At 47.6% G+C, this 21,757-nt stretch overlaps 1 protein-coding gene across 1 annotated transcript in view; it reads left to right on the top strand.

Moving 5' to 3' along the window:
* Positions 1-21,125, top strand: part of LOC104508336 (phospholipid-transporting ATPase IC-like) — a 30,754-nt gene extending 9,629 nt beyond the window's left edge. Inside the window, 27 exon segments of the mRNA XM_010149917.1 lie at positions 972-1,069; positions 2,685-2,798; positions 3,193-3,291; positions 3,397-3,458; positions 3,877-3,949; positions 4,043-4,113; positions 4,859-4,941; positions 6,133-6,291; positions 6,446-6,534; positions 7,198-7,388; positions 8,279-8,487; positions 9,326-9,369; positions 9,512-9,668; positions 10,778-10,966; positions 11,693-11,805; positions 12,279-12,443; positions 12,787-12,898; positions 13,208-13,283; positions 14,054-14,186; positions 15,321-15,606; positions 16,080-16,303; positions 16,942-17,025; positions 18,089-18,334; positions 18,587-18,684; positions 18,686-18,714; positions 19,814-19,944; positions 20,895-21,125. Coding sequence (XP_010148219.1) covers positions 972-1,069; positions 2,685-2,798; positions 3,193-3,291; positions 3,397-3,458; positions 3,877-3,949; positions 4,043-4,113; positions 4,859-4,941; positions 6,133-6,291; positions 6,446-6,534; positions 7,198-7,388; positions 8,279-8,487; positions 9,326-9,369; positions 9,512-9,668; positions 10,778-10,966; positions 11,693-11,805; positions 12,279-12,443; positions 12,787-12,898; positions 13,208-13,283; positions 14,054-14,186; positions 15,321-15,606; positions 16,080-16,303; positions 16,942-17,025; positions 18,089-18,334; positions 18,587-18,684; positions 18,686-18,714; positions 19,814-19,944; positions 20,895-21,125 — 3,566 coding nt within the window.
* Positions 21,126-21,757: the final 632 nt, after the last annotated feature.

Here is a 21,757-nt window from a genome sequence, read left to right as displayed (position 1 = left end):
GCAGGGCCTGACCTTCTGGGTGTGGGTAGCAGGATTAATAGGGCTGTCGGGGATGCAGGCTTGGAGGCAGGAAAGGGATCTGAAGGGTTTGGAGGCAGCCTGTGAAAGAGGAGACATGGACGGTAACGAGAGCAGGAGGTGTTCTCGCAGTAAGTGGTGGTCAGCCAAAAGCTACGTAGGTCCTGTGTGGTCCCCATTAAAAAGGGACTCTGTGGGGCTTAGATTGACGATAGGGACTTCAGGGTGAGGATGGATGGTTGGTTAGCAAGTCCTGGAGCTCCTCTCCTCATGGAGGCCGTGTCAGGTCGGGTTGTGAATGCTGAGTACCGGGGGTGACAGAAGGAGGCAGGATTGCCCAGCTCTGCGAGCAGCCTGATCAGCGTATGGTCCAACCCCACACCGCTGTTGTGGACACGTCGCTTGTTTGGTTTTGTTACGTTTTACCACAAATTGCAATCCATATGTCTGAGTTGTCAAGCAGTCAAACAAAATTGTTGGCTGAGAAAATGAATGAGCACTTCAGATACTTTTTTTTGTGGTTGTAAATGAAACCCTTGTGCAGTATGGTTATATGCAATAATTGTTGTCAGAAGTGGAGTGGACCTTTTCAAGCCTAGAAAGTCTGAGAAGCCCTGTTTTGGGTGTGTGGTGCTTCACAGGTGTAAAAAAAAAAAAAGGCAAACCAAAAGAGGGGAAAGAAGACAAAGAATAAATGTTACTCTGATAGGTTTTCAGTGTCTTACAGAGGTTCCAGATTGTTCACCACCACTTCTTCCTACCTCAGATTGTATTTTAATGTTAATAAAGACAAATACCCTGGAAACTTCTTGAAAACCTTGTTATAGGTGCCAGTCTTGTTTTGGCTGGAAGTACGTTTAGAAGGTGGCTTTGGAGAGAGCCTGCAGCTGGCAGATCCGTTCCCTCCCGTTGATAACAGTCAGGCATTGACCCACTTTGCTTGTCTCTTCCAGACTGCAGCTGGCAAGTTAAAGCAAACGATGAGCGCTTCTACGAACAGCCCCAGTTCAAGAGAAGAGTATTTCTGTGCTTCAAGAAGAGCAAATATGCAGTAAGTTTCTTTATCTCAATCATGTGCTAATGGTACTTGTCAGGGTGAGTACTTTCTCAATCTCAGTAAGATCTTTCCAAGCACTGCTGATTAATGTCAAAGCCACAATTAACATTTCCTTAGGATTTCCATCTGAGGTGGGTTTGGGGTTTGTGAATGGAAATTCAAGGTATGGAGAGACTTGTGTAAGATGAGAGAGAGAATTAGAAGCCAGGTGCCCTCAGTCCAAATTCCAGGTGTTATCTGCTCAAGTTATCTGCTCAACTGTGGTGGTTGCAGACGTCTGCATAGGTGTCATCTTTCATGGTCTCAGTGCGGTATTAAGCAATACCCTGGTTAAGCTAGCCTGGGACAGTCTTAAAAACAGACGTTTTGGAATGTCTAGTCACCTTAACAGTGTCATTCTAAATCCACCTAGTTCTGATTAGGGAGACATTTTTGTCTCATTACCAAGACACTGCATTTTTTTTTTGTTTTCCTGTTCCTAATTCTTCTACCTTTTCAAAGTAGCACTAAAGCTGTGGGGCTTGTATGTGGTGCTGGTTGTGTGTGGCAGAGGCTTGGCTGGGACGTTACACGTGGGCTGTCTGGCTTTTTCTGTGACGTGCTGGCTCGCGTGGGTCCCCTGTGCCTGCGAGACACCTGCCTTACACACCCGAGGCAGTGGGGATTCTCTCAGGCAATTACTGTATGAACATCCAGTAGTAAAATGGCTACAGCTGGAGCTGTTGAAGGGAAATCCCTCATGCTTGGCTAGGTAGGGACGGGCACTCGTGAGAGGTAACCTGTGCTGGATCTGGCACTGTCCCTCTGGAATTAACAGTCCTTTCTTTCTGGGCTCAATTCTTTGCAGTTCGATGCCCGAGACCAATTACATGATAGAATGATGGAATGGTTTGGGTAGGAAGGAACCTTAAAGACCATCCAGTTCCAACCCCTCTGCCATGGGCAGGGACACCTTCCATAGCCCAGGTTGCTCCAAGCCTCATCCAGCCTGGCCTTGGACACTCCCAGGGATGGGGCATCCACAGCTTCTCTGGGCAACCTGTCCCAGTGCCTCAGCACCCTCTGCGGGAAGAATTCCTTCCTGATGTCCCATCTCCATCTCCCTCTTTCCCATTACCCCTTGTCCTGTCACTACAGGCCCTTGTAAAAAGTCCCCCCCAGCTTCCTTGTAGCCCCCCCGGGCACTGGAATGCTATGTCTCTAATAGTGATATCGTGTATTTAGCAAATAGTGTTGACAGGTGTTAGAGAGGAGACTGGGGAGCAGGAGGAGAAGAGCACTGGAGTTTGCTCCCCTTCTCTGTGCTCACCTGGCAGTGCCATGTGCATGGTGTCATTTATCTGGGGAGAGGCTCTGATGGTGCAAGTCCTTGGTGTAGCTAAAGCTTCAGTCCGAGATGCTTTTTGGGTATGTTCATGTCAGTGAAACAGATCTTTTTTGCCTTATTTTATTAGGACAGTGCCCATGTTAAACTGTTGAGGAAAGGTACAAGTCTAAAAAGTTCAAACAAAGACAGTTTTCGCTAGTAAAATGCTGAACAATATGCACTGTACACGTGTAATAGAAGAAGAATCTGCTGTGGCGAATGACATTTGTGTTTCTTCAACAGGGGAATGCAATTAAGACATACAAGTACAACCCTATCACTTTTTTACCACTGAATCTCTTTGAACAGTTTAAAAGAGCAGCCAACTTCTATTTCCTTGTTCTTCTCATTTTGCAGGTAAGAAAGACAAAGAGAACACTAACTGTGGAGTAGTAAAAAAGCCCCACATTAGCTTTGTATGGGCGAGGATGAGCCAGTTGCAGAGTTTATTAATTTTATGGGGAAAAGATGTTTCTTTTACTCTGAAACTGGATGGCCTTAAGTTCCACTCAGGAATCAGAGCTCCAGCAGAAAATATGAGCAACTCCAATTATTAAAGAGAAGCCGATGCTTCCCTTTAGGTGGGGCAGTGTGGCTACAAACTCTTCTCTGAGAGCTCTGCACAAACTGGCCTAAAATCCTCTCTCTAAGGATTTCTTTCTTATGTCATAATCAGATCACTGTTAAACGTCTCTGAATGGAGCCGGATCGGTAATCCTGTATTGAACTGTTTTTTATTTGTCTGTTGTAGTCGATTCCCCAGATAACTACCCTCTCGTGGTATACAACGCTGGTGCCCTTACTCCTGGTGCTGGGAATAACTGCGGTCAAGGACCTGGTGGATGACATTGTAAGGAAAACATTTTGTTAATATTAAAAGCAAACCCCCCCGTGTTGTTGGTGTCTTCAGTTGCGGTACACAGTAGGGAGTACGTTCTCTGCTCCTGCTTTTCAGGCTCGTCACAGGATGGACAATGAGGTTAATAACAGGACATGTGAAGTCATCAGGGATGGAAGGTTTGTACTGTTCCCTCCTTAACTCTGTAAGTAATGTTTGTTGCCTTGTGACTCAGATTCAGCACAGGTCTTAAGCCACACAGGGAAAGATCAGGTTTTGTTCTGTACTGTCCCACATGTCTGTGTGAAAACCTAATTGAAAATGGAAGAGAATCACCCAGAGGAGTAATTTAAACTTAGTTCTGGGGCACGAAATCTGTGCTAGAGCAACTTCTTTTCAGAGAAGGACAGAAGATTCCTATGTAGGTGAAGAGGGTATAGACCTCTTGGCAAAGAAATTGCAGGTTCCAAAAAGCAAAAGCACACCTTACCAAGATGTAATCTTTTTGTATTAAGGAAAGTTCAGTATTTCAAGATTTATAGAGTGCACAGTGTTCTAGATAAAATAGTAATGATTATTAAACTATCTTGACATTAGGTTCAAAAACACAAAATGGAAAGATGTTAAAGTTGGTGATATCATTCGTCTGAAGAAAAATACTTTCGTTCCTGTAAGTGCTTTAGCTATTTGTTTTATGTTTCTGCAGAGTTCTGTATGGATCCTGACCTGGATTGATCTGATGCTTACTCGTTTGTTTTTCTAGGCTGACATTTTGCTGCTGTCCAGCTCAGAACCCAACAGCCTCTGCTATGTGGAGACAGCTGAACTAGATGGGTAAGGCTCTATTGAAGGATTTCTTGGGTTGAATTTTGGCTTACTGGGAAAAGAAGAGGAAGTGTGTATTTCAGACTCGTCACTTGTTGAGCCACACATGGAAATCTTTGTCCAGTTTCTGGGTTTCACAATTTAAGGATCATTAAAAACTGGTGAGGGTCTGCTGGCGTGCAGCAAAGATGTTTGGAATGTTGCGGAACATGACATGTGAAGAAAGGGTGAAGGACTTGGATTTATTCGGCCTGGAGAAGAGAATGGTGATTTGGTCAGTCTTCCAGTATCCTGGAGGTCATTGCAGAGCAGATACTGTCTTCACAAGGATGCACATTGACAGGAGCTCCAGAGGGGATTCTGTCTGCGTTCAGGAATAACTGTTCTCATGGTGGATAATTTTTACCATCAGAATAGGTTGCTCAGAGGAGTGGTGGGATTTCCCTTACTGGAAACAGTCAAGGCTTGGCTGTACAGGGCCCTGGATAACTTTGTCTGAGTCCTGCTTCCAGCAGAAGCTTGGCCTGTTGACTACCAGAGGGCTCTTCCAACCTGGACTTTTCTATGATGTTAAACTTTTCTTATTCCCTGTCAGTGGGAAGACAGAAATATGTATTTTTCTGTGGGAGTTTGGCTTTGCCATTGCTTCCACGCAGGAGGCTGGTACCTAAGGCTTACTGGTCGTGATTTTGTTCAAACTGCTTTCCTGTATCCACGTTCTTAATGAAACGACCTTTTTATCCTTTCTTCTTAGTGAGACTAACCTGAAGTTCAAAATGGCCCTTGAGGTAACACACAGATATCTTCAGGAGGAAAGTGCGATGGCAGACTTCGACGGTGTGTGCAGTGATATTCTTACAGCCATTCAAACGTGGCTCGAGCAGGTTACACGTAAATAAAGCGTGGGTGGGGACGGAAGCATTGCCAGCGGTCCTTGTCATGCCGGAGTTAACAGCTTTGTCACCAGGCAGCGTGAGCTGCGCAAAGGAGACTGCTGCTGAGCTGTCTGAGGATGAGACCTTTGCTGGGAGTGAGCTGCAGCACGCGGAGTAGGGATGACAGAGCCCTTTATCAGTGTGTGCCTGCCCGCTTTCTTTGGAAAAAAGTGTGTTTGCTGTTGGGATTGGATCTGGAAAATATCTTCTGTTGTCATTTTCCTACTTAGCATTATCAGCCAGCTGCTTTCTGTGCGTGCTGTGGAAACGTGAAGGGCTCGAGCCCTTTCCCTTACATCTGATGCAGAGCTTCATCTAGAGCTGCATCTTTTAGCAGTCCTAAAGTTGCACATGCTTTAAAAAAAGAAAAGCCAAAAAAACCCCCTCACAGCAGAGTGAGATGGCGAAGTCCGCAGGTGGGGAGTGCTCCTGGTTTATTCCAGTCTGAGAACTGAGGAACACCAAGTGAAACAGACAAATCAAAATAAACAGAAGGGAGACTTGTCACACACTACCTAGTTAAAATTCCCAGTTTGCCAAAGGATGTTGTGGCTGTGACAAGTTTGTGCTTCCAACAGAGGTCTCTTGGGCAAGTTTATATGGAAGGAGAGGTCGGCTCTGCTTCAGAGCTGCTGACTGCGGCTTGCTGTGAGGCTGTGAAGACATTTCAGTGGCCTGCACCTGCGATTTCACTCTTCCGTGCACATCCACCACTCTTGGTGAGGGGTTCAGGGCTACAGACAGCAGTGCTTGGGCCTGGACGTGCCACTCTGAGCTCCTCCATAGCAACTGGCAGCTACGCTGACATTTATGTACTTCTGAAACTGCTTTGGTTGTGGTTCATGCTGTAGTTACCAGTGTTTTAGGATGAGCTCAGTTTTGGGGATGGAAGTGCAAATACTGTATTTAAAACAGCAGCAACACAGCACTGAGTATTTGTACAACCCAAACTTCAAATGAATTGTTTAACGAGAATGCTCGTTTTCTCAAACAACCAGCCTTGTGAATTAAAACTGCTTCCGTGGTGGGTGCAGGTCAGTGCAGCTTTGTTTAACTGCCGTGCATTAGCCGTGTTCTCCTCCCGATACTCTAGGTCTGATTGAGTGTGAAGAACCCAATAACCGACTGGATAAGTTTGCTGGAATATTAGTCTGGAGAAACATGAGTTATTCGCTGGACGCTGATAAGATTTTACTACGTGGATGTAAAATCAGGAATACGGACTTTTGCCACGGAGTGGTCCTATTTGCAGGTATTTATGGACTGAACACCTGTAATGTTTACTGACTAAACGCATGCCCCAGAGAGTGAAATGACTTTTTGTCTTACAGACAGTGACTGTATGATGTCCCAGTTCTGTGTAGTAGTTACACCAGCACTTGTTTGAATATCTTCTTTATTTTTAGGTGCTGATACAAAAATAATGAAAAACAGTGGAAAGACAAGATTTAAAAGGACAAAAATTGACTCCCTTATGAATTACATGGTTTATACTGTAAGTCTTTGTTTAAAATTCAGATGTTTGAGTTCATTTTAGAGTGAACAGAGTGAAGGCAAATGTAGGAAACTGTTTGTTTTGGTGTAATAAGTGTGTTCCCACTTTGGTTTGACCTGATGAGTTGGGATGGAGCAGGAGGAATCGAGAAAGGTGCCTTGCTGTTGGCAGAGTCTGTGACCCTGGACTGCCCGTGGTGCAGAAAGGTGCTTCAAACCCAGTGCTGCAGGTGCTCGTCTGCAGGAAGCTGTTGGTCAGAAGACCCTGGCCCAGAGGGGTCCGTTCAGCCCAGAAGGCTCAACACCCATGGGGGGTGTGAGGAGTACCTGCGGTCCTACACCCACGCTCTCCTGAGCGTGATTCCCGGGGCTGGGGGAGGAGGAGTGAGGAGCTGGCCTGGTGGCAGGCAGCGGCACTTAATGCAGTGCGGTTCTGCCCCTGCTCTGGGGCTGCCTGCTGAAATAAACCTAAAACCATGAAAATGACGCTTGGGAACTGGCTAAAATTACAACCCAAGTTCCTTGATGAGACCATCTTGCGGCAAAGGTTTGCTCTCCTTCTTACTCACAAATACGTGTAATATCCTATGTGGAACGTGGGGATCTGGGGTGCCTGTTGAGGAAATGTCTCAGAAGTGTCACGGCCCCCCTCTGTGCGCTGCAGATCTTTGTCGTCCTCATCCTGCTGTCGGCTGGCCTTGCCATCGGACACACCTACTGGGAGCAGCAGATCGGCAACTCGTCGTGGTACCTCTACGATGCGCAAGACTTCAGCCCCCCGTATCGTGGCTTCCTTAACTTCTGGGGGTATATCATTGTTCTGAACACCATGGTTCCCATCTCCCTCTACGTGAGGTAGGTGAATACCGTGGGCTCCAGTAGCTGCGCTGGTCATGGGGTTGAGTGACTTACCTTACGGATTAATGGTGAATAGACTTAATTTCCCATTGGTGGTGACAAATGCAGCTTCATGTTGGATGGGAAAGTGTATTAATTCCCTCTCTTACTGAAAAGTCACTCGAGAGCCCTCTTCACTGAGATTTTGCGAGAAAGCGGTCTCTTCCTTTCGTACAAATTCCTGACTCAAGGGTCTCTGACTCAGAATCTAGGGATCAAGCTCTTCTTGCAGTGTGAAGCACATCTGCCCTGTACTTAGACTAAGGAAAAGGTTGTCCCACGTAGTGATCTCTGTTAGAACTGGAGACATGATCCTGCTGGTATTTAACTTCACACTCTAATGAGGTCACGATGCATGAAGGAAACTACTTGGAAAAAAGAATTACAATGGAAAAATCCTATTTTCTGGTTTTAATCTCGAAATAGAGTCCTTACTGCTCCACAAAGCATCAATGATTTTGCCTTTGACCTACTAATATTTAAGTCCTGCAGCCTCCTACTTGTTATTCTCCAAACTGTACTTAAAATGTAGCTCCCAAGTTGGATTTCTGTTTCTTATGGGAGTGGCACCATTGATACTTTTGGCTTGATAAGACCATTGAGGCTTTTCCCCAGTTGCTGCTGTTGTTGAAGCTGAGGTGTGTGGTCCCACATCAGTTTGGGTGGCCTGTGTAGGGATGAGGGTGCTCTGTGCTGTGCTGGGAAACGCTGTTGTTTTGGGTTGAGCTCCTGGGCTGCACAAGCAGTTTGAGTCCTGGGAGAGAGAGTCCCGTGGATCTGGTAATACGTCACTATTCTGAAATACGAGCTGCAGCTGGGAGTGAGAAAATTCGTCTTATTTCATTTAGCGTCGAAGTGATTCGTTTGGGCCAAAGCTATTTTATCAACTGGGACCTGCAGATGTATTACGCCGAGAAGGACACGGCGGCGAAGGCCCGAACCACCACACTGAACGAGCAGCTGGGGCAGATCCACTATGTCTTCTCCGACAAGACGGGGACGCTTACACAGAACATCATGACGTTCAAGAAATGCTGCATAAACGGCCAAAGATACGGTGAGTGTGCCACACTGCTGCGCCCTGTAGCGAGGCCATGGCTAGCACAGTGTGACAGGAGCCCAGGGAGAGCCTGCAAGTCCCCGTGTCACCCTGACCAGGGCACAGATCAGTAGGCGTTTGTTGTTGATGGAAATCGGGTGCACACCAGTCTTCTCAGGTTCAGCTGAACTTGCATGATTTCGCCCTGGCATTGGATAAAGCTCCAGTAAAACTGAATTATTGGGGTTTCCCACTGTTGTCCCCTGTAAAAAGGGGAAACGGATGGACCTGAGTGGAAATTTCCCAGCAAAAAAGTCAGAAATAATTAGAATTTACAGAATGCTTTAACACCTCAGGGAATTTACAGTAATTTACAGAATGCTTTAACACCTCAGGGACAAAATTCGTCTAGAAACAAATCAGAAAATTTAATAGGAACAGCAGTTTTTCATTTCAGTGTTAGATCCTATTTCCAGTCTTTGGATTTCAGTATGTGGAGCGTGCCGCGTACGTGCTCCAAAACTGCTGTTCAGTGGGTTCAGGTGACGAAGAACGCAGTGTGCTAACGCCATGTGCTTTTTAAACACGCTGCAGCTGAAGAGGAGGAATTTCAGACAGCAAAAGCTGTGTTCAACCAACGTGGATGTTTCAGGAAAATTCCACCCCATGCTTTTTCCTGGTATTTGCTTTGTTGTCCCCCGTGTACAGCGGTACGGCCACTGTGGAAGAACTGGCTGTTTAGATCTGAGCTGTTCGCGTGCGGTAGACACTCTAGGTATTTTTCACGTTGTGAATGAGCCGTAAGAGCTTTGTTGTTCTGTCCTGTGCCTTCTGACAGACGGTGCTTTCGTTGCAGGAGACTGCCGGGATGGAGCAGGGCAGCCTCAGAGCCACCCGGAGGTAGGTGGGCCTGACCTGGCGCTGACGTCGCCATGGTCTGGAGAACGGGGACCGTTCCCTTGCCAGGCATGAAGGGCAGGTAGGCACAAAGCGATCGCACGTGCGGGAACTCAGACTCTCTCTGCTTCTGCGTTCTAAGCAGCAGGTGGATTTCAGCTGGAACATGTACGCGGATGGGAAGTTCTCATTCTATGATCATTACCTGATAGAGCAAATAAAATCTGGAAAGGAGCCAGAAATCCAGAAGTTCTTTTTTCTGCTTGCTATTTGCCACACGGTCATGGCTGACACTTCTGATGGTGAGTATGGAGCGTTGTTCCCTTGTGTAAGGGGAAGCAGTAACTCGGATCCAGTCGCATGAGGGATCCCATGGCGATCCCGTAAGTGAGGAGGAGTGCTCGCCTGCTCTTTTAAATTGAACAGGAACGAGAGCTGGTGCTGTTCCCTGTGCTGAGATTCTCTGTCCCTTTACAAAAGAAGGACTGTTTTTGTGAGAGTTAAACTTGTGGCAAATGTGCATCTTAAATAGTAGCAGATGAGAATGGTAGGAACAGCTTGTAACAGAGCTCTTCTCTCTGTTCACTTACATCTCTAAACTCTCAAAAGCGTAAACCCCAAGTGAAGTGCTAATGACAGTAGCGTAGTCTCTGCTTCCACAGACATATCTGAAAGCAGAGACACATTTGGACACGTGTTTTCCATGTGGAACAGAGTGTGCTGTCAGCATGAGGGTTTCGTGCTCTTCCTCCTTGAGACAGAGCCCCACACACGGATCATGTGTCTGTCCTAAGGGCATGGCCAGCAGATAACCAAAATCTGTGACAAAAACATGACAGAAACTGACTTTAGAGGAGGATGGCTGTTGGAAGGGTTCATGAATGTGAAAAACAGGGTTGGGAGCTTCAGTTAAAGTGTCAAAGAGTGCTGTTGCTTTAGTCCTATCTTTGTGGAACTGGAAGTCTCCTGTCCCTTCTTGCTCTTCCTACTGATGTTTTTGGGGTTGTTTCCATTATATTAGTGTCTGTTACCAAGGATTTGTCTTTTGGAGCTTCCTTTGAAAATGCTTAAGTGAATGTATTGAGAAATTAAGGTATTCAGGTTCTGAGACTGCGCAGTTACAGTGTTTGCCTTTACACCAGGAGTGAAGAGGGTTTAGTGACGTACCCCGTTTGGAGAGTACATGTCATAAGAGGTGGGGGGAGTCCCTAGTCCCTCTCCTCTGTGTGCACTGCTGTGGGGTGCTGTAGCAGCATGTTAGACCCCCTGCAGAAAGGGAAAGGGCTCTGCATGTCCAGCTCCCAGTCGCTCTGAAGAAAGGTGTGACGTTCTTAGCTGCGGTGCCCAAGTGCCGCTGTAACACTCAGGGACATCCCGGCTGTCTCTTCTTTTCCCTGTTTCTACGGTACAGGTCAGCTCAATTACCAGGCAGCCTCCCCTGACGAAGGGGCCCTGGTTACAGCAGCCAGAAACTTCGGGTACGTTTTCCTCTCGCGCACACAGAACACCATCACTATAAGTGAGATGGGGATCGAAAGAACTTACGACGTCCTTGCTATCCTGGATTTCAACAGCGACAGAAAGCGGATGTCTGTCATTGGTAAGTGGAGTACAGCCAGCCTTTATAGAACAGGTCGCTTGTGTTTCACAGGTGGAAAAGCACGTGCGAGGGCAGGGGAAGTCGTGAGTTACAGCTGTGTGAGACACGGTCCTGTGTTGGATTTGCATCCGCGGAGCTCTGGATAGCAGGAGGGGACGGGCAGTCAGACACAAGTGTGCCCGCCGGACAGTCCTGGCGTTCAGGCGTGGCCTCTGCTGAAGACAGTCGTGAGGCTTTAGCAGAAGCTCGAAGAAATGCTGCAAAGATGATTTATTGCCCCCTTTCCCCAGAGAACAAACAAGTTGTATGCTCCTCTAGCTACTGAGATACTGGGTGTGTGGGCTGAGGCATAACTAACTCTTTAGTTCTGAGGTTACCTGTCTTTAAAGAGGTCAGTCTTGAGTCAGTTGGGGGTGTGCCGTACAGTGCATTCTCCCAGCACATGCCTCTGCCCCGCTCCTGTGGGACAGCGAGACGTTAGTGCTACACGAACCATTGCCAACAGCGTAATCCTTGGGAGTTTAAATGTCCTCTCCTGGCACAGAAGAGAAGAGGAAATGCACTTGTCAACCGAGTCACTTCAGTGAACAGTGTTAGAGGTGATGGAGAAACATGATCTCCTAGTTTAGGAACTTAACAGCAGTAGACTGAAAATCGGATCTGAAACTATTCTTTATTTAAATGCGCTCTAACATTTTGTCCCACCTCTCGTATTTCACTCCACAGTAAGAGAATCGTGCGGAAATATCAGGCTGTACTGTAAAGGGGCTGATACAGTAATTTATGAGCGGCTGCACCCCAGGAATCTGAAGAGAGAAGCTACAGAAGAAGCACTAGATGTACGGTTGTGTTTTATATGCCATTCTAAAATAACAGTTTGTTTATTTCTGACTCTAATTTTATCAATATCCTCCTCCTAAGCTATTAAAACAAATGCAGACCTATAATCGGTTCTACGAGTCACCCCAAACCTGAGGAATGATCAGAGCAGTATAAGTGTTCATGCATGTTCTTAAAAGCGCATTCATTGACTCTTCATGAGAAATAAGTTTTGTCTATGTGCCCTTTTTCCCTCAGTTATCAGTATTCCAGATCACTACACTGTTCTGTTTGTCACCTCTTCAGTCTTCCCGCTCAGACTGCCATGTCAGCTGTAATTTAATTTTGGCATTTCAGAAATAGCCAGGACTGATTGTGCAGTCGTATTTGTTTCATCAGACTTAGCAGATGTGTATGGTCTTACCTCTTGCGTTTGGATTGCAAATGTGGAGTTTTGTTTTGTGGACATGGTTTTATTTTGACTATTTTTCAGATTTTTGCAAATGAAACTCTTAGGACACTGTGCCTGGGCTATAGAGACATCAGTCATGATGAATTTGAAGCATGGAATAAAAAGTTTGTGGAGGCCAGTATAGCTACAACTAATCGTGATGAAGCTCTGGACAAGGTGTATGAGGAAATAGAAAAAAACCTGATTGTAAGTCAAGCTTTGCATTTTTAGTGTGCTCTTAAATAAGAAGAAACAAGTCTTTTTGAAAAGTAAATATCCTTGTTTGTTAGGACATTTAGTTTTAGATCTTTTCAGTATTTTATTGGCTGTAGAGCCACGCCAAATTTCAGAGTTTAACAGAATGAAGGGAAATGTATCTTTGTACACTGTGATCACGTCTCCATGCAAGAGTTTGTCCTTGCTGGAGTCTTAGCTGGAGCCATACCTTGGCTTGAACACACATCCAGAAGAGTGTCGTTCTCTACTGAAAATGAATCAGGTTTCTGTACCTCGTTATCCCACTAAACACCTATATTTCCATACCTTCCAGCTGCTTGGCGCAACAGCTATTGAAGACAAACTACAGGATGGCGTTCCAGAAACCATTTCCAGACTTTCAAAGGCAGACATTAAAATCTGGGTGCTTACTGGTGACAAAAAAGGTGGGTTTACTTACAGCCAAAGAGCTAGTGAAAACAGAGCGTGTGTTTCTAGGAAAGCTTAGCAGGAACTTCAGCAAGGCGTGTGGTCGATCCGTGCCGTGCCTTTGGCCTAACGCCGGTGACGCACAGACAGCATCTCCGGTGGCAGGGCCCTGGTAGATCTTTCTTCCGCCCACTGGCTGACAGACTTCTCCAGGTCACTGACAGGTTTTGCTCTCAGAACATCCTGTGACGATGCATTCCACCGCAGTAATGTAATGTCACGGGGAACTTCAAGTAAATACTTTTCTCTGTTATTTTTTATTGTAGAAACTGCTGAAAATATAGGATTTTCTTGCGAACTCTTAACAGATGAAACAACGATCTGCTATGGAGAAGATATCAGGCAAGTGAAGAGCACAACAGATTCCCCTTGTGGGAATGAAAAATGTTTGATTGTTTAAATTAAGGCAGCAGTAGCACTGGCTTATCCCACCGTGGCTCTTTGACAGCTGAGCAGCATTTCTTGGCAGCTGTTCAGCTGTATGCTGGCTGTTTCTTTGCTTTCATGGAATTTTACAAGGCAGCCTCTTAATCGTGGGCAGAGGTGGTGACAGCCTGTTCGCAGGAGGTTATACACTCAGGTCAGCACCTCCTGGCACGGAATTTGTGCTGTGGTTCAGACGAGCCTGGAGCCCACCTGGAGTGGGCTGAGCAGGTCCCTCCCTACTCCAAATCCTGAGTTAGCTGCCAGGCTTTGTTCTCACTACGTCCCCCTGGACTCCAGCATTACCCCAGCTGGCCTCTCACCAAATCCCGAGCTCCTTATGCAGTACAGAGCTGTGCTGGAAAATCACGGTGGATCACGGGGTGTTGTTCAGTGCTTAGCGCTGAAGAATTTGTCAGCATGGTGAGCCCCAAAGCAAAGCAGCGTGGGGCTGGGAGAGGGTCTAGAGCCTTGTAGCAGTGTCACAGCTCTTCCTGACCCTTTTTCCTGATTTGCAAACCGGCAAGGGTGTCAGGCGTGTGATCTGCTCTCACTGTTGCTGTAGCACTGCTTAGGACATCCCCGAACGTGTGGCAGCACATACTGCATTTCTTCCTTTCAGTCTGGGACTGATCCAGCTAAAAGCTTATCCTTGGCTTTTCTGTAATAGCATCCACCTCTCTTTCCAGTGCCCTTCTTCAAACCAGGTTGGAAAACCAGCGGAACAGAGCTGGATCAAGTACACACTCCTCTCTAAGAATGAACGAGCCCTTCTTCCAGGGCAGTAAAGATCGTGCGTTAATCATCACTGGCTCCTGGTTGGTACGTACAAAAGATGTTCCGCTGTGTGTTGGAGGCTCTGGGGCACCACCCCGTCAGCGTTCTCCTCAGAGGGCTCTGTTCATCAGTCTGCTGTGCTAAACCAGTCAGTGAGAATTCCTTGGCCGTTGTGCCACCAGCAGAACACATCTGCTTGATGTTTATGTTCAGAAATATTTTGGGGTTTGAAGGTTGAAAATAGCGCTCTATAAAATAAGGAATGTCTTGGGCCTTTCAGATCACCCTGGTAGGTGCCTTCAGAGTACAGCCAAGCCCCTGCAAAGCCACAGTCTGATGTTTAGTGTTTATTCTTCAGGCGGATTCCGGTCTAATGAAGAAAAAAACAGAGAGAGATGACTGCCACAGCACTACAGGATTCTTGGCCTCAGTGTGGGCTGAGAAATCGGGCTTGAAATGAGAGAGGAGAGGGAAAGGCTAGATCAAAAGACGAGCTTCCTGCTCAGCCCTGCACTGCAGTGCTCTCATGGGAGCTGAGAAAGCAGGACGGAACTTTTGGGAGAGGCTAGCAGGAATTCTGTGACCGTTACCCACCCACTGGCAGCCTGCTCTGACAGACAAGGCGGCCGGGCAGCAGCTGGGGACCTTCTGCCGCCTTCTGCCTTCCGGCCCTACCCCTTCATTTGTGTGAGCGTTGTCCGCCTGCGTACACGGCACAGGGGACAGGCTGAGGGTGCTGAAGGCACCCGAGCGGGAGCATCAGTGAGGGCCGGTCTCTGTGCCCCCTGCTCCCGCTGCACCGCCCCCAGGTAACAGGACACTGCTGTGTGTGTTGGGCATGGTTGTGCTTCCTTTAGGAGCTGGGGGAATAGGAGGGAGGGAAGTGTAAATACCAGAATGTTTATTTCAAAAGTGACATTTTTCATCAGAAGAAATACTCCTTTAAACTCCGCCAGAAGGGCTGTGACACTAAAGACCAGCATTTTCTGCTGTTAATCTCGCCAGGGACATGCTCCTCGTAGTTTCTGAAGCTCTTTGTTCACTCCTGCGCACGAGCGTTTCGTTAGAACGCTGCAGATGGGTGACAGGAGCGTAGTGCCGTTGGGTGCTGTGTAGGGAGCACGCGGGGCGCGATTCCATAGGGTGTAGAAGGGAACATGGAATACTTCTGTCTCACAGAATGAAATCCTGCTGGAGAAGAAAAAGAAGAAAAAGAAACTGAAACTGAAATTCCCCCGAACAGCAGAGGAGAAGAAGAAGCAAACTGAGAAGAGACGAAGGGCCGAAGCTCACAAAGAACAGCAGCAGCAGAACTTTGTTGATTTGGCCTGCGAATGCAGGGCTGTGATCTGCTGCCGGGTGACTCCCAAGCAGAAGGCCATGGTGGTCGAGCTTGTGAAGAAGTACAAGAAAGCCATTACGCTGGCCATCGGGGACGGTGCCAACGATGTGAACATGATTAAAAGTGAGGCAGCTGAAATGGGTCTCAGTGGGAGGGATCCCTTCTGGCATTCTTCTGCGGCCCCTTCCCTGTCACTGTTCAGAACGCTCTACCGTCCGTTTCGTTCCCCGCGTTAGCATTGCCCGGGCTCTGTTTGCCTCTGGGCCGGTTCTTTCCCTTTTTGGGGAAGCCCTTTAGGAAACCATTAGTGGGTTTTGCTGATACATTTTTAGCTGTTTCTCAGATGTTCCCTGAGGAGGAAATTTCCCTGCACCCGTTCTGACAGAACAGGGGCTGGGAGAGAGTCCAGGTGACGGTGGAGACGTGAGCAGTGAAGAGGGGAAGCAAGGGCTTACACACCTAGAAGTTTGGGCTAAAGCAGAAATAGAAGGGGGCAGAAGCAGCTGTAGCACGGGGACTGGTAGAAGATTGGCCTGGCCGTGTTGTTCCTCTCCTTTTGTTCAGTGCAGTGTGTGGTGTTTGTTTCGTTACCTCAGCTGCCCACATTGGAGTCGGAATCAGTGGCCAAGAAGGGATGCAAGCCGTCATGTCAAGCGACTACTCCTTTGGGCAGTTCCGCTACCTCCAGAGGCTGCTGCTGGTCCACGGCCGATGGTCCTACATTAGGATGTGCAAGTTCTTACGATACTTTTTCTACAAAAACTTTGCATTTACACTAGTCCACATCTGGTACTCGTTCTTTAACGGCTTCTCTGCCCAGGTAAGGAGGCATGCCCGTGTGTGACACTCGCCAGCCGCCTCCTCGGTGCAGGACAGCCGAGGCGTAGCTGGGGAGGCGGTGGGAGCGCAGGGTTATCGTCCCTGACTTCTGCAGCAGGGTGGGTGATGCCTGCAGCTCGTTACAGGCTAAGTGGTTGGTGATGAGTTCAGAACACCCAAGTCAGTATCGTCGTTGTACAGGGAGGAGGAGATCGTTATATAGCGGTTTGGGAAACTGTTCCCAACCCTGCTACTCAGGACATTCCTAGGGGAGGTGAGACGGGGCGCGTGTCAGTAGGAAACCAACCCCAGCGTTTGTTACCTTGACCTGCGGGTGAGAATGTCCTGCAGCGTGTGCGTTGCGACCGGCAGCGTCTGAGGTTCAGAGTGCTGAGGGGGCTTGAAGGGTTGAGATGCGTCTCCATGGGCATAACCAAAAGGTGGTTTGTAGGGGGTGGGCAGCTCCATGCAGGCTAAACAGCTTCACCAGAGCTGGGAGCTAAGGTGCTGCTTGGGTAAACACCGAGACAGGTAATTCCCTGCTCTGGTAGAACACGTGTGAACTTTATCATGAATTGGAAGGAAAAAGTGTAATTGAAGCAAAATCGGTAGCTCCTGAAATTCCTCCTCCTCTTGCAGACGGCATATGAAGACTGGTTCATCACACTGTACAACGTGCTGTATTCCAGCCTCCCGGTTCTGCTGGTTGGCTTGCTTGACCAGGTATTCTCCATGCTGTTGTTAACAAGAGATGGATCCACAGGCATTAACACCAAGTCTTTAATTACACTGAAACCGGTTGCTTTGTTTTATGTATGAGGCCTTCTGGGGGGTTGGTTTTGCTTTGAAAATGTCTTCCTCTTCCCAGCGTGGGAGGTAACCCGAGACGATAGGCAGAGGGTGACTTAAATAGCCAAAGTAATCAAGTCGGAGGTCTCCAGTGGTAGTAATGTATGTTAGAAGCAGTTCTAGGTGCCTGCTACTCCGTGAAACCATCCACGCAGCGCAGCAACGGGCGGCTCTGTTAATGGATAAGATACTCCTTGCTTACCCTTCTGAGCTGAAGGTGTGGGGACTGAACAATTGTAAATTACTCTGTTTCCCAGGGTGTTGCGGGGTGTAGTGTTTGTTTGGATTCAGAGGGACAACCTGGAGCAGGTTGCCCAGAGAAGCTGTGGATGCCCCATCCCTGGATGTCTTCAAGGCCAGGCTGGATGAGGCTTGGAGCAACCTGGGCTAGTGCAAGGTGTCCCTGCCCATGGCAGGGGGGTTGGAACTAGATGATCTTTAAGGTCCCTTCCAACCCAAACCATTCTATGAGTCTATGACAAATGCTTCTGGCCTTCTCTGCTGGTTTTCCCACACTAGGCTTACCTGCTGATGAGGCCAACCAATGCTTCTGCTTTCTTTTGTGATACAAGCTAAGAAATTAGTTCAGTACCAAATTAAGTTCTCACGTGAGTTTGTGACACGCAGGGATGATAGCCCATATCTGCTTATTCATTGAAAGGACTGCCACACAGTATGTAGCTGTAGGGAGCAACTGTGGGCGTTCCGGTCTTGGCAAATAAAAGGCTGAAACTCCAGAAGCCTGGATGTGTGATAGCATTCCCAGAGATGTCCTCCAGGCTTGGTTCTTCCTGGGCCACATCCTGCTGCCCACACTGCTGTTTGAAAAGGGAGAAGGAACCCACCGTCTCCTTGGGGACAGTGTATAGCTGGGCGTCTTACTCGCACAGAGAACAAGAAATTGCAGCAACTCTTACTCTTTTCCCCCTTTATCAAGGATGTGAGCGACAAACTGAGTCTTCGGTTCCCTAGGCTGTATGTTTTGGGACAGAAGGATCTACTTTTTAACTACAAGAAGTTCTTTTTAAGTTTGCTTCATGGAGCTGTAACGTCCCTGATAATCTTCTTCATACCGTACGGAGCTTACCTTAAAACTATGGGACAGGATGGAGAAGCACCTTCAGACTATCAGTCATTTGCTGTCACAGCAGCATCTTCGCTTATATTTGTCGTCAATTTTCAGGCAAGTAAGCTTAGCTTCCTGATCTCTCTTGCTCTGAAAACACCTTTTGGTCAGGTCTCTTAAATCTGTCTGCTAAAAACGTAACAGCATGCAGAAAGCTTTCTGGTTTTGCCTTCGCTCTGTTCTGCTGATGCTCTCTCTCTGACTGACGTAACTGGATGAGAGGTGGCTTGACCAAAATGCTGCCAGTCTTCAGAGAAGTTGAGATTACTTGCATTAATCAACTCATTTGGAGCTTTTGTTTGCTTTCAGATTGGCCTGGATACATCTTACTGGACTTTCGTTAATGCTTTTTCAGTATTTGGGAGCATCGCACTTTACTTTGGTATCACATTTGACTTCCACAGTGCTTTTTTTTCCCTCTGGCTTTCAGTTCACAGGTCAGTCCGTGTGTTTGCTGCTCCTTGTGCCCATCTCATGCAGCTCTGTAACTGGAGCAGAACTACAGCCGGGATGCCGTGGCACCGACAGGATGCCTGTGGAGGGAAAGGATGTTCAATGCTAATTCTCGTCCAAGGAAGGGCTGTGGTTAGGAGTGGGGCCAGGGTGCTTTACTGGGGTATTTGCTTGCTTTCAGTTAAAAGGGTTGACCAGCAGTCGGGGTCTGCGAATGAAAACCGAGTTAAAATCAGTGGAGCAGCTTCAGGTCAAGGGGCTGCGGTGATCTGGTGGGGTGTGTGTTTGCCAGGTTTCTCTAACTGACCAGCGGAAGGTAAAACCCCAAAGTAAGAGCCAAATGCTGTTAGCAGTTCCTTGGAATTTTGCTGGAAGTCCGGAGAGGTGTAAGTAGCAGCCATTAGGAAATTTTTTTCTGAGGAAAACTTCCTAATTTTCTAGTGATCAACCAATCTTTCTTATGTGGCCTTGGATCTAAATATGCCCTTCCAACAAATCCCCTCAGTTCTATGTTCTCATTTTTAAGCTGAACCCAGTTGAAGAAAAGGTAGTTGTCTCTAACGCAATGCTTTTCTTTGACCTGCAGTCATGTTTTAGACTTAGTTTATAGCTGGCTTCTACCTGAACACTTGTTGCGCTTCAGAAGTTTGTGAAGCTGCAACTGCTGCTTAGTCTGAGGGAAAGTCCCGTGAGGTTGGGTGCTTGGCTACTAAATACCGCTTGCTTTCTCACCCACCTACATACCACTGACACCAGGAGGAGGTTTTCTTGCTCTGCGTGCTTTGAAGCAGCACAAACGCCACTCATCTCATCCAGGCATTTGTCTGACAGCCCCAGAACCCCTAAAAGGGCTTTGACATGAGCGTTTTAAGTTCTGTTAGACGTGCTTTATAAAATTCTCTCCTGTTACGCTCTCCTCATAGCAGAGTCTCTGAATAAAAGCTTGGTCTGGTGATCCCCAAGAAAATACCTGTGTGCTAGGTTCTCACAAAGAAGCTGTGGCTTTTAGTATCTTATTTATAAACTAAACAACTAGCTTAGTTGATCACGTCACCAACTGATTTCTGCTTCCTTTATTCCTAGGAACTGCTCCAAATGCTCTGAGACAACCGTACCTCTGGCTGACCATGATTTTATCCATTGCTATCTGCTTACTTCCTGTGGTGGCACAGCGTTTCTTATCCATGACTGTTTGGCCTTCAGAAAGTGACAGAGTAAGTAAAGTCTTACATTATTTCGGTTAATTTGGCATGGATTTCTTTACGTATTAGAGACAAACAGGGAGAAAATGAGACTGGAGCTGAGGGCCTGTGGGCAGGGAGGGTGGCAGCAGGGCTTTCCAGCGGCCAGACCGAGCCTGCGTCTGAGCTGGGTGACGGCTGGTGCTACGAGCTCTTGCTGCCCAAAGCAGTGTCATTCTGCTCTCATTTCCCAGCGCCTTCCTTGTGCGCTCCCGCGTGATGCGGAGGTACGTGTACGAGCTCGGCACGCAGTTTGCTGTGGGCTAAGTCATCGTTTGTCTTGGCTGAGCACCTGACTTGTAAAACCACAGAAACCTGCTCCGGGGCTACCGATGGCCTGGCTTCTGTTTTTACCTGGCTGGGTTGAGTTCCATGGTACCTGTCAGAGAGGACAGGTTTTGCTTGCTTCTGTTTGGCCTTGAGCTGGCAGAAGACAGTGAAGAGCTGTCAGCACCAGAACACAGGAATAGCTTGCAATTACGCATCTTCAGTCCACGTCAGTGAAAGACTTTTCATAGAATCACAGAATCACAGAATGGTTTGGGTTGGAAGGGACCTTAAAGCCCATCTAGTTCCAACCCCCCTGCCATGGGCAGGGACACCTTCCACTAGACCAGGTTGCTCCAAGCCTCGTCCCAGTCACAAGTGTTTTCCTTGGACATGACATACCTGCCCATAGGATCTGGGCTTTACACAAGCAAACAAATGATGCAGTTGAGAATAATGCAGTAAGTCTTCTGAGAACGGCGATGTGTTACTGCATATACTCTTGTTCCTAACAAACCCGAATTCAGCCAAGAGAACCCTCCTGTTAAGCAGTTTAAGGATGTTTAAAAGTACGGGCTTATTTCCCCAGACAGTAAGTGCAACTGAGCTGTTCTCCCTTGTAATCCAAAATCCACTCTGTCTTTGCATGCGTGAAGATCCAGAAGAACCGCAGGAAATACACAGCAGAAGAACAACAGTGGAAGCGAAGGCAGAGTGCTTTCCGCCGAGGGTTGTCTGCCCGCCGCTCTGCTTACGCCTTCTCTCATCAACGGGGATATGCGGATCTTATTGCCTCCGGACGCAGCATTCGGAAGAAACGGGCTCCTTTAGATGCAGTCCTGGGCAACAGTCTGACCGCAGCCAGAGACGCGCGTGAAGCAAGCTGACGGGCTGCACTTTAGGGAGAAGCTTTTTATCCCGATGATTGCACAAAAAAAAAAACTTTTTAAAATGAACTCAGGATCCTTTTTTAACCAAATGGCATAAGAATATGAAGATTTTTGTGTTTTACCACAGAACTTCCTGGTTTTGAAGTACTGGAAACAGAAAGGCCAAGGGTTCTCTGCAACCTACTAATCCTTGTGCAGGTGATTTCGTGTATGTGAAGTGAAGGATGCGTGTGCTGGGCTGTGGCAACCCAGCACGGTAAATTTTAGGTCTTTAGTGATGCCTGGAATTGCAAACTGTTTTCACATTTTAATGACACGGTGGTGTAAAACTGCAGCTACATTTCATGTTCTGCCTTCGAAAGCCCGCGGCTGGGCAGCTGTTACCTTGTGTGTGCCGTGTCGGTCCGCGGCTCAGGCGACGGGCCCCCAGGGAGGGCGTGGGCCTGAGCTTGTGCGGCCGAGATTAAGCTGTATTTGGGGATAACTTCGGTCAGGGTCCGGTTCCGTAGGAGCTCTGACATGTATCGCTGTGGCTGCTGTGCCTTTCTCTTTCTTCTGCAGCGCGCTGCACTCGACCGACAGATGGTTCCTCGTGTCAGTGTGAGTGGGAGGCCGTTATGCCGTGGCCA

This window comes from Eurypyga helias, unplaced genomic scaffold, assembly GCF_000690775.1.
Source record: "Eurypyga helias isolate BGI_N326 unplaced genomic scaffold, ASM69077v1 scaffold34054, whole genome shotgun sequence".
Lineage (NCBI taxonomy): Eukaryota > Metazoa > Chordata > Aves > Eurypygiformes > Eurypygidae > Eurypyga > Eurypyga helias.
Note: the sequence above shows the minus strand (reverse complement) of the source record. Positions and strands in the feature narration are given on the sequence as shown.